Raw genomic sequence first — 12055 nt, forward strand, 5'->3', positions numbered from 1 at the left:
CTTCTCCCCTCTTTCCCAAGTTTGGAAAGAGGAGGAGAAGGGTTGAAGGCCTCCAAGTCTCATGCCCTCCTTGAGCAACTCTTGTGCTGTGGCAGCGACATTTTGCACCTCTGAGATAAAGAAAAAGAAGTGCAATTGGGAGATTATTGATGGCTTTTCCACATTAATGAAAAGGGACACCCTAACCATGCTTGGGAGACACCGCAGCTAGGGATCAAAAGCGATATCGTGTGATAAGTAATGCCAAACGCACTATTAGACCATTATAATTGTGGTTTAAAATCCTCGTGAGATAATCTCCTAAATTATTATACAGTATGCCATTCCAGACCCCCTCGCATAAGGCAAATTATGGATTTTGACTCCAAAACCTACCCTTGACATATACATGAGGTTGACTTATAGTCAACTATATATGGTATGTTTCCGCGTTAACAACAATGGCTCCATCCTAGGATTTGCATTATTGGAGCGCGACCAAAATGGTGAAGGGTCTGGAAGCCATACCTTATGAGGAAAGGCTTAGGGAGCTGGGTATGTTTAACCTGGAGAAGAGATGGTTAAGAGGTGATATGATCACCCTGTTTAAGTATTTGAAGGGATGTCATACTGAGGAGGGAGCAAGCTTGTTTTCTGCTGCTCTAGAGACTAGAACACAGAATAATAGATGCAAGCTCCAGGAAAAGAGATTCCAGCTCAACATTAGGAGGATCTTCTTGACAGTAAGGGATGTTCAACAGAGGAACAAACTCCTTCGGAGTGTAATAGAGTCTCCTTCTTTGGAGGTCTTTAAACAGAGGCTGGATGGCCATCTGTCAATGGGGATGCTTTCATTGAGAGTTCCTGCATGGCAGAATGGGGTTGGACTGGATGGCCCTTGAGGTCTCTTCCAACTCTAGGATTCTATGATTCTATGAGTAAGAACTGTTCAGCAATGGAAGACACTCTCTTGGAGTTTGGTGGAGCCTCCTTCTTTGGAGGTCTTTAAGCAGAGGCTGGATGGTCATGCGGTGGAAATGGTTTGACTGAGAGTTCCTGCATGGCAGAATAGGGTTGGACTGGATGGCCCTTGGGGTCTCTTCCAACTCTATGATTCTATTATTCTAAGGAGAGATGTATAGATTCCTCACTTAGAGAGCTGTACAATGTCAGCAGGATCATAGAATCATAGAATCATAGAGTTGGAAGATACCCCAAGGGCCATCCAGTCCAACCCCATTCTGCCATGCAGGAACTCTCAATCAAAGCATGGCACATGGCCATCCAGCCTCTGTTTAAAGACCTTATACAAACTACAGGTTTCCTTAGGATACAGCCGTGGCAGTGACAGGCTCTTGGTTATGCCTGGTGGTGCTTTAAATTCCACCAGAGCAACGTAGGATCATGACTTGAATTTGCAATGAAGAAAGTCATCGACTCCAGCTCCAGTTGCTCAGCCTTGCCCTGGGCTTTGTGCTCTGTCACCCGCACACATCTTTGGGACATGCATATGTATGTGCTTGATTAATCTCTCAGATTAAATGGGTCAACAAAGAAACTACTTAAGCCGTCAAAAGGAAAAATGGCCTAAATATACGAGCTAAAAAGTTGCGATGGGATTCTCCCTATCCAGACGAAGCCAGAAAGCTTTCCAAACCAATTTCTTTTTTAACGTGCTAAACATAGAACCTGGAGTTGTGAACGGAGCAAAAGAAAATAGGTAATGACCCACGCTCTTTGCAAAACGTGGTGCAAACTCTCTGGAGAGCCATTAAACTATAGAAGATCATCTAGAAGTCGAACCCTGATTGCCGAAACAAAACAAAACAAAACCAAAATGCACAGAACATTTTTTCTGGGAGAGGACCAGACCAAACACATTTTCTATTTTGCTAACTTGCGTTAAGTATCGAAGTCTCCTTTTTAGGAAGAAAAATGGCCTAAGCAAGCTGTGAATAATCTGGAGTGTGCTTTGGGTCTGACAAGTGAATGCGGCGGTGCTTATTTCATTCAAAGCAAAATAACCTCGTAGATTAGAATAGCAGGAAAGCAATTACAAAATTGCATGGGGAGGGATGCATGCAGATCTCCCCCCCCCCCCAAAAAAAAATAGTCATAGAATCCTAGAGTTGGAAGAGACCCCAAGGGCCATCCAGTCCAACCCCATTCTGCCATGCAGGAAATCTAAATCAAAGCATCCCCGACAGATGGCCATCCAGCCTCTGTTTAAAGACCTTTAAAGAAGGAGGCTCCACTACTCTCTGAGGAAGGAGAGTCTTCCACTGTCTAACAGCCCTTACTGTTAGGAAGTTGCTCCTGATGTTGAGCTGGAATTTCCTTTCCTGCAGCTTGCATCCATTGTTCCATGTTCTAATCTCTGGAGCAGCAGAAAACAAGCTTGCTCCCTCTTCAATATGACATCCCTTCAAATATTTAAACAGGGCTATCATATCACCCCTTAACCTTCTCTTCTCCAGACTAAACATCCCCAGCTCTAATCCCATCTAATCCCATTTTGCCCATGGAAACCCAATGGGTGACCTTGGCTAAGTCACATTCTCTCAGCCTCAGGGGAAGGCAATGGCAAACCTCCTCCGAACCAAGCTTGCCAAGAAGGTTTGCCTTAGGATTGTCATAAATTGGAAACGACTTGAAGGCACACAACAACAACAACAGCAGCAACAACAACAACTAGCTCTCAGAATTGCCCAATCAGTTGCCCACTCTTTTGTGAAGGCCTAGCTTTTTTCCCCATTTGGAAATGTTTTTCAACAGTAAGGGCTTGGAGAGTGGTAGAGTCTTCATCCTTGGAGGTTTTTAAACAGAGGCTGGATGGCCATCTGTTGGGGTTGCTTTGATTGAGAGTTCCTGCATGGCAGAATGGGGTTGGACTGGATGGCCCTTGCGGTCTCTTCCAACTCTATGATTCTATGATTCTATGATTCCTCTTCTCTGCACAAGTGTCTTAGCCGCACATTGATATTCCTTACTTTTGCTTGTCTGGTTGGCCACGTTCATGGAAAACATAGCAACCCACCCTTGGCCCAGTTAATTAAACCATGTGGATAAAAGAAGAATGGGAAAGTGCAAGAATGTGTACATGAGAGGTTGGCAGTAAAATGGGACAGCGGGAGCTTCAAGTTGGGAAAACCAAGAACAAACAAACCTGGAAGCAACTGATTTGTCTGTCCTAGAGTTCACAAGCTTTCTTACTCACCTGTAAGGTTGTTCTCCTGTGTGTGTCCGGAGGTGTCTTGTCAGATTTGCTGAACGCGGGAAGATCTTACCACAGTACCTGGAAGGAAGGTGAAAACAGGTAAGTCCCATGCCATAGATCGAAAGCTTCCCAGCTGTTGTAAGCACTGGCAAAACCTTTATTTGTGCACTTATTTCTCTTGCCAAATTGCTCACAAATAATCCGCCTTGACATGCTTGTTGTGCTGGATATTTGCACCAGTCGCTCAGCAGAGACATAAAGCAATACCTGGATCCCTTAAAAGAATTTGAGTCAACGTGGTCGGAAGCCAAGCTTGGAAAGGCAACATTTTGGAAGACGACTCCGCATCTCCCTCCACCAGCGCATGTGTCCTTCCCAAAGAGTCTGGGAGCTATAGTGCCAAAAAATGCATGCTTCCAAGCTCTGTTTAGAAGCATGGCTAGTGTCAGTTTCTTTACCTGCAGGTATAACGCTCTTTTCCTTTGCGCAAAATGGGGTCGGACAACGTTGGGGGCGGTGAGCGGAAATTGAAGGGATGGTGTGGGAGGGGTTGCAAGGAGACACCGGCATCTGTCTTCATGGTGGCAAAGCTCTCCAGTTTCTCTGTCATGGTTTCTATTGCTGACATCTGAAAGAAAAGGTTTTGTTAACCACTGATCATCAGTTAACATGAGCTGTACTACTAGTGGCATTGTAGGTCTTACCAAGCAAACCATATCTGCCCCAACAATCCACCTTTCTTGTTACGCCTCTTTTGGAACCCTCCTACTTGGAGTGAGCTTGCTTTCTGATCAGATCATGAACCGATGGATCCCAGTTACAAGAAAAGAGATTCCGCCTAAACATTAGGAAGAACTTCTTAAATGCAAAGGATCCCTGCCCTTAGGTTTACAATCTAAAAAAATATAGGATGCTTATAGAACTGCAAAATTGTGAACAAACTAATTTGGAATCCATATTTATTTTGTTGTTGGACAGACATCTAGTACAGAAGCCCTGTGCATTCAAAATTTAACTTCCTTCCTAAGTGCTTTGTTAAGTTAGTTGTTGTTGTGCACCTTCAAGTCATTTCCAACTTATGTTATTGTGTAATGTATCTAGATTCATTGGCAAGTCCGGGTGCAATCCAATGCCATCCTCTTAAGGAAGAACCCCCACTGAATATATACAGGAATGCACACTGAGCATGCACAGGAATATGCTAATAATGAAGTCAATAAGTTACCAAGCAAGCAATTTTTGCTTCTAAAATGAATCCTCCAGGCAAAACAATTTGCTCTCAGATTTTGTGAGGCTGAAAGAGAACATTAGGGGCTTCGGTTCCATCGGGATCTTCAAACATTGCAATTCATGCTCAGTGGCGCGCATATACACAAACACTGGTGACCTCGGGCAAGTCACTTGCTCTCAGCCTCAGGGTAAGGCAATGACAAACCTCTGGATAAATCTTGCCAACAAAACCCCACGATATATTCACTTTAGGGTCTCTAGAAGTTGGAAATGACTAGAAGACAAACAACAACAACAACAACAACAAGAGATGATAAAGAGAGAAGTCCAGTGCCAAATTTACTCTGGACTGCACTGAAATCCATGATCCTATCACTTTCTTGTTCATGGGGATTAACATTTTACATTGCATTGGGTGATAGTGTACATAAACCAGAAACAGATGCACAGATCTAAGTGTAACCCCAAAGGTGGCATACCATATTTATTCATTCATGATACTGGCATTGCTTTGAATATAGGGGCCAAGTATCATTGAGTGTGATCAAGGTGGTAAAAGTTAAAAGTCTCTTCTATGTGTGTGTGTTGTGTTATGTGCCGCCAAACGTTACGACGCAAGTTTCTGACTTATGGCGATCCTAAGGTGAACCCGTCATGGGGTTTTCTTGGCAAGATTTGGCCAGAGAAAGTTTACTACTGCCTTCCCCTGAGGCTGAGAGAGTGTGACTTGCCCAAGGTTTTCCAGTGGGCTTCACGGCCGAACGAGAATCGAGTTGTAGTCCAATGCCCAAACCACTATATAATAATAATAATAATAATAATAATAATAATAATTTGTTTTATTTATATACCGCTATCCCAAAGATCATAGCGGTGAACAGCATGTAAGCTAATTAGCAATATGCCATGCTGGCTCTTCTGGGTGCAGCTACGATATCAACTATCAAAACGGTCTTAATGTTGACATTATGGGAGCAATGGATGGTGTGCGGATCATAGGCCACAGAGTCCAGTGCTCAGTGGTTGCGCTGCCAGCGATCAGTCACAAAATGAAATGCCGTGTTAATAGTAGCTGGCGATGTTGAATTTGGCACATTCCCAGAGCACTCAAAATGGGCACTGAGAGCCAAGGTGTTGCTGGAGAGTATATATCAGAAAGAAAGAAAGAAAGAAAGAAAGGCTTGTTCTGGACACCGAAGAATAAATTGCAGAAGGTTAACAACCACTCAGACAACATAAATAAATAAAGATCCATAAAAGCCATATTTTTGTCATTTCCTAGGACAGATTTGGGGCCTCTATGTAAATAGCATGAGAGCACCAAGGACTCAGTTTCAATTGCCAGTCAAGTAATAAAATCCATTCGGTTTTTAAAAATGCTCTATAGATCCCATAGAGAATCTCTCACTCAGCCCCCTTTGCGGGAATACCTGAGGATGGCTTTTGTTCTTCCGACTTTTCATCGCAGAGGCTTTACCATATGAGGACTTGCGGACTTATTTTAAAGTTCTAAATTTTGGCAGTGAAACGCAGTGGTTTGGGTGTTGGGCTAGCACTCTGGAGACCCGGGTTCAAATCCCTGCTCAGCCACGGAAACTCATTGGGTGAACTAGGGCAAGTCACGCTCTCTCACCTTCAGAGGAAGTCAAAGGCAAACCTCTTTTTCTTGCCGTGAAAACCCACGATAGGTTTGCTGTTGGGTCGCTGTAGGTCAGAAACTACTTGAAGGAACACATGTAGTCCCAAGATGGTGCCCGCAATGCGTAGTAGGGCTTGGGAGCATGCCAATGCTCCGCCCTACCAAGCCCTACTTTCTGCCCCAGGGCCCCTAAAGGCCTAGCTACGGGCCTATGTATACACACACACTTGAAAGATACACAACAACAACATCACTATGGTATCACTACTCTTGATGGTACTGAAAGCTATGGGATTTTCAAGTCAGTGAAGAGTACAGTCGCTCCTCTAAGTCTGCAGACTTGAAAAGTGCGGACTTGGCAATCCACGGAGGGGCAACCACTATTAACCTGAATGGGACGCCCTCATGCCCACGGCGCATGCCCCACATTCACACGCCCCATTCAAGCCTATGGGGCTTGAATATGCATGAGATTTCAAACTTGCACGGGGGTCCGGAACAGATCCCCCGGGAATTCAAAGGGGCGCAAAGGAAAACAATGTCAAAGAACATACAAAATTCCAGCAGACATGAACTGTTCGTGCTCATATTAATGGCTGGATGGATGAGAGAATAGAGATTATGGTCTTTCCTTTCATCGGGGTATGGTTCCTTTTTAAAATACGTATTAAAGTATAGTATGTATATTGACCCGTGGATCAGTTGGCACAGGTTTTTGGGGTCAAACTAAACTAAAATTTCTAGACTTATACAGTAGACAGTGTTGAGGGATATTAGCATGACAGATATTTCCCTTGCTGTCAGTTTTATTAGCTTGGCTTTTCTTCCCTCCTTGGTCCCTTGCGCATGCTTTTGTTAGGCGCGTCTATCTTTCTCGCCAGACTCGCTGGATAGCTATCATAGGTCCTTTGGAGACCACTCTCCCTGCTATTCTGACCCACACAAACACCGGATGTCCCTGGCTGGCCTGTCACCATTGTAGGGTCCCCTCCGAAGGAAAATCGGAGGAAGTTATTAAGCAAACTCTTGGTCCGAGACAAAACAATGAAGGGACTAAGTTTAGCTTTGAAAGCCGCCAGCTTCAGCCATGCACAAAGATGTCAGGACTGCTTACTCAAGGTGGGAAAGGTTCCAGCAGGGAAACAATGCAGCCATGCACTCAGTAAATGAAACCAGAGAGGAGACGCTTGCTAGTTACAGCAGAAAGGGGATAAAGATATTGTTAATGTGCCTGATCAAGACTGAGATCATCTCAAGCCATGTCACAACACGGCAATGACACTTTGCCATTTGCAGTTGCAGATGGAGAAAGGCTGTGTCTGTATGGATGGGGAAACCTGGCCTACTGTTGGAGCTTCTGCATTTGCAAGAAGGAGACGCTATCCACACCACTGGCATCCAAAATGGGCCGATACTGGCAAAACTGGCCTCACACCCTTCTCCATCTCATCCCATAGTTTCTGGGCTTGGCGGCTATCCTACTGAAGTACAGAAGTATAGTGTCCAAGGGAAGAAGTAATTTTGCTCTGTTCTGCTTTGGCCAGACCTCATGTGGAATACTGTGTCCACTTCTAAGTGTTACCCATGCTGCTTCATATAAATTTTGGAATCAATGATAACCCTTGGATGACCCCTGGCCAGACTCCAAGCCTGTCCTCCATTACTGGCTAAGCGAGAGGACATGTGCACCCCCCCCTGAGGGGAGAAGCCCCATTTACATCTTAGAAGGTCTGGGAAGTCGCATGAAGGGATTATCTTGAGTCAGGAAGAGTAAATGTTTGCCTTCCCTGAAGCTATCACCCCCTCCTCAAGTCTGTTGTCCGAACAGCTTAAGTCATAGATATTATCAGAGCCAGACATCCAGGTGAAAGAAAGCAATTAAACACTTTTGTTCCAATCACCAAAACTCTCTGCCCTCAGGCCAGATTTGGCCTATAAAAAGTCCCCACTTTTGCTGCTCAGCGCGCCATTTACAAGGTCTACTTACTCCACGTCAGTCAGACCTCTGTTCTGGTAGCCGGCATCTCTGCTCAAACCCAGGTTGCGGAGCAGACTGTCTCACTGTCCACCACCACTCCATTCGCTCCCCAGAGGGAATCTACATTCTGGTAAGCATCACCCTTAGTAACGCCTGAAATCTGTTCCTATTTTCCAACCCTGATTTTCCTGAGTCCTGAGTGTTTGTGTGAGTGTATGCGCAACGCATGTGTTTTTCCCCTATTTCAATAAATTAGACATCTAGTTATTAATATCCGTCTCAGCTTTATTTATTGGGATCCCCTGGTCTTCTCCGTATACACATCGGGAGACGATCTTGGTGGGCTCTTGTAGCCAGCCCCCTCTTGCATTATTTGGACTAATAACAACATAATAAAATTCCCCTACGGACCCTTGGCTACATAAGCATCACTGACCAAATAGGATATCGACAAGAATGGGTCTGGAGAGGGTCAACCAAGAGGATCAAAGGTCTTATGATGAATGACTTAACTGGATATGTTTAGCTTAAAGGGGCTGAGGGTGAAATCACTTTAGGTCTGTGATATCCAGTGTACTCAGGGCACCTAAATTGTATGTAGTTCAAGGAGGGGGCCATATCTCAAATAGAGAATGCAGAACCAGTGGCGATACTGGTTAAGGGATTCTGGGAGCTCTGGTCGAAAAAGAAACTTCTCCAGGCTCTTCCCATGATGGCTGTTGAGACCATCATTCACTGGACTTTTTGCAACATTGGCTTTCGCTAACTGTTGGCTCAGGTTATAAGTATAGTGTCTAGATCAAGGGAAGTCATAGTGTCACTGTATTCTGCTTTGGTCAGGCCCCACCTGGAATAGTGTGTCCAGTTCTGGGTGCCACAATTCAAAAAGGACATTGAGAGACTGGGGCATGTCCAAAGGAGGGTGAGTAAAATGGTGAAGGGTCTGGAAACTATGCCTTCTGAGGAAAGACTAAGAGAGCTGGGGATGTTTAGCCTGGAGAAGAGAAGATTAAGAGTTAATATGACAGCCCTGTTTAAATATTTGAAGGGGTGCCATACTGAGGAGGGAGTGAACTTATTTTCTGCTGCTCCAGAGAATAGGACCAAGAACAATGGATGCAAGCTACGGGAAAAGAGATTCCAGCTCAACATTAGGAGAAACTTCTTAAGAGTAAGAAATGCTTGACAATGGAGCACACTCCTTCTTCGGAGTGTAGTGGAGTCTCCTTCCTTAGAGGTCTTTAAGCAGAGACTAGATGGCCATCTGTCAGGGATTCTTTGATTGAGAGTTATTGCATGGCAGAATGGGGTTGGACTGGATGGCCCTTGAGGTATCTTCCAACTCTATGATTCTATGATTCTAGGTTGTACTACCCCAAGGTAACCAGAGGAGCCCCACATATATGCACTCTTGCCCAACATCCAGTGCCATAAAAACATGCAGTGTTGCTCTCCAGTCTTACCTGGGGATGAAAAAGCAGGGGCGAAGGTCTCAGGTACTTCTCCTTTAGTGCTCCGACTGAGTCTGCCACCTTCCGTTTCTCCACCCTGCTGGACAGCAACACAGAGGGTTACATACCTTACAGGGGTCACAAGGAAAAAGATGATAATCCATCACCTTACTTTGGAAAATGTGAGGGTTTTAAAAGGGATGGGGGGGAAGCCACCTTACAAGCAGTGGTTCTCAACCTTTCTAATGCCGCAACCCTTTAATACAGTTCCTCATGTTGTGGTGACCCCAAAACATGGAGGAGCAGTGTCTCGGTTTCTACGACCACTGGAAATATGTGTTTTCCAATAGACTTTGGTGACCCCTGTGAAAGGATCATTCGACCCCCAAAGGGGTTGTGACCCACAAGTTGAGAACCACTGTTATAAAGGGATCAGTGAAACTGCATTCATGGGGGGTACTATACACCAAGAAAGGTGGGTGAGGTTGTGGTTCCTCTTTGGCCTCCCTAAAGAAAGATCAGTTGCCAGCAGTGGAGTCACTAAAGTTGGCGTCACCCAGTGCAGTAACTCAAGGTGTCACCCCCCCCCCCCCACTGACCTCTCATATCACATCATACAAAATCTTTGGTCATGTTTTTTAAACTCATAAATCGTAATTCCCGGTGAATGTAGTGGTAACAGTTGTGACATAAACAACTAGCAATTTTAAAAACCTTTAAACTGCAACATCATGCACTGCCTACATGTATTTACATGTAGCAATAGCAATAGCATTTATGTTTCTATACCACTTCATAGTGACCTCAACACTCCCTAAGGGGTTTACAGTCTGTAAGCCAATTGCCCCCAACAAACTGGGTACCCATTTTATCAACCGATGCAAGAGAAAGATGAAGCCTTGCCCTTTCTTAAACTCAGTTCGTCAATTCCAACAGTTTTTCCGCTTAATGCTTGCATCTTGTTGCATGGCCACATCATTTTGAACACACTCAGATGTGGCTCAACCCCATGTGCCCCAGGCCTCATTCTCACTACCTTTTAAACCGGATTGCAAATCGGTTTGAACTGGTTTAAATGACCCTGGTTCACACTTGATCCGAATTGCTAAAGTGATTCGGAGAGAGTGACCATGTGCTAGACCCATTTAACCCACATCTTTTTGACACTGATTTTTCCCGCTCGTCTTTTTGGATAAATCAGTTCCGCGCAAGCGTGAACCAGGTGCGGATCAGAATCGATTTAAATTTGCCCTTTGAATCCATTTTGAATCGATTCATTCATCAATGCAAACCACAAGTGGGATATTTTATTTTATTTTGCAGCAAGAAAATGTGATCAGGGAAAATGTAGTGGGAACCACGCTCCGCTGCCGAACCGATCCATCGATTCGGATCGCAAAGCGATTTATTTGTAAATGGGAATGAGGCCCCAGTTTTCATCTCTGATATATTGGAAGGTATGTGAGAGCAAATACGGAGAGCCTGAACCTACATGACGGGGGGCAGGGAGACAAAGAGATTGTGTTATATCATTTTATTTGCCTCCCCATTCCCCATGCAGCTTCATGTCCTCCATATTTGCTTTCGCATACCTTCCAATGTTTCTATGGACATAGCCATTCTGTAAGAAGGTGAGGCTATGCTGCAAAAATCTGTTGTACACCCCACTTTTATTTCCATATTTTCCAAGCTGGGTTAACTGCTGGGTAAACCCATTACATCATCAGACAGATTTTAAACATTTGCCTTTTGTCGTCGTTGTTTCAAAAAATCTCTCTCCTGCCCAGATCCCTCCCTTACGTCTGTCTTCTGGTACTCTGCCATTTCTCAACATCTTCTGTTTTAATTGGCAAAGCCTCCTCCAACTTCTGTTATCCTGGCATCATTTCCAGGCCATACGGAGCAGAGGTGCGGGAATCCCCCCGGACTCATCCATCTCTACCTTATCCTTATTTCCCACAGAACGGCACTAAGATTGCCAAAGCATTTTGTCATGCTCATATTGTGGGGGGGTTTGGGGCGGGGAACCAGGGGCCCTCCAGATGTTGTGGGATTCCCGCCGCCTTCACTTTGGGCAACACGACCCAACATTGGGAGCTGTCGACCGATATCCAACATCTGTACACCCAACACATGTACAGATGTGAGAACTGGAGAGTGAAGAAGGAAGATAGGAAGGGAGTAGTAGACCAACATGAGCCAAACTTGGGAGTTGTAGACCAATATCCAACATCTGTACACCCAAAACATATATAGATGCAAGAACTGGAGAGTAAAGAAAGAAGATAGGAAGGGAGTAGTAGACCAATATCTAACATCTGTACATCCAATGCATGTACAGATGTGAGAACTGGACAGTGAAGAAAGAAGATAGGAAAGGAGTAGTAGACCAACATGAGCCAAACTTGGGAGTTGTAGACCAATATCTAACATCTGTACACCCAACATATGTATAGATGTGAGAACTGGACAGTGAAGAAAGAAGATAGGAAGGGAGTAGTAGACCAATATCTAACATCTGTACATCCAACACAGATGTGAGAACTAGAGAGTGAAGAAAA

The 12055-nt window shown here is 44.6% G+C and overlaps 1 protein-coding gene across 2 annotated transcripts in view; it reads right to left on the reverse strand.

The window, feature by feature from the left end:
* The window catches only part of LOC149307749 (histone-lysine N-methyltransferase PRDM16-like), a 371547-nt gene that overhangs the window by 14977 nt on the left and 344515 nt on the right, over positions 1-12055 (reverse strand). For both annotated transcript variants that reach the window (XM_089534389.1, XM_089534390.1), the window contains exons 10-12: positions 9507-9594; positions 3655-3824; positions 3197-3274 (exon numbers count right to left, since the gene is read on the reverse strand). In XM_089534389.1, the coding sequence (XP_089390515.1) occupies positions 3197-3274; positions 3655-3824; positions 9507-9594 (336 nt within the window). The remainder of the gene's footprint in view (positions 1-3196; positions 3275-3654; positions 3825-9506; positions 9595-12055) is intronic.

Source organism: Sceloporus occidentalis, unplaced genomic scaffold, assembly GCF_023333645.1.
Source record: "Sceloporus occidentalis isolate IW3139 unplaced genomic scaffold, rSceOcc1.0.p SCAF_8, whole genome shotgun sequence".
Taxonomy (NCBI): Eukaryota; Metazoa; Chordata; class Lepidosauria; order Squamata; family Phrynosomatidae; genus Sceloporus; species Sceloporus occidentalis.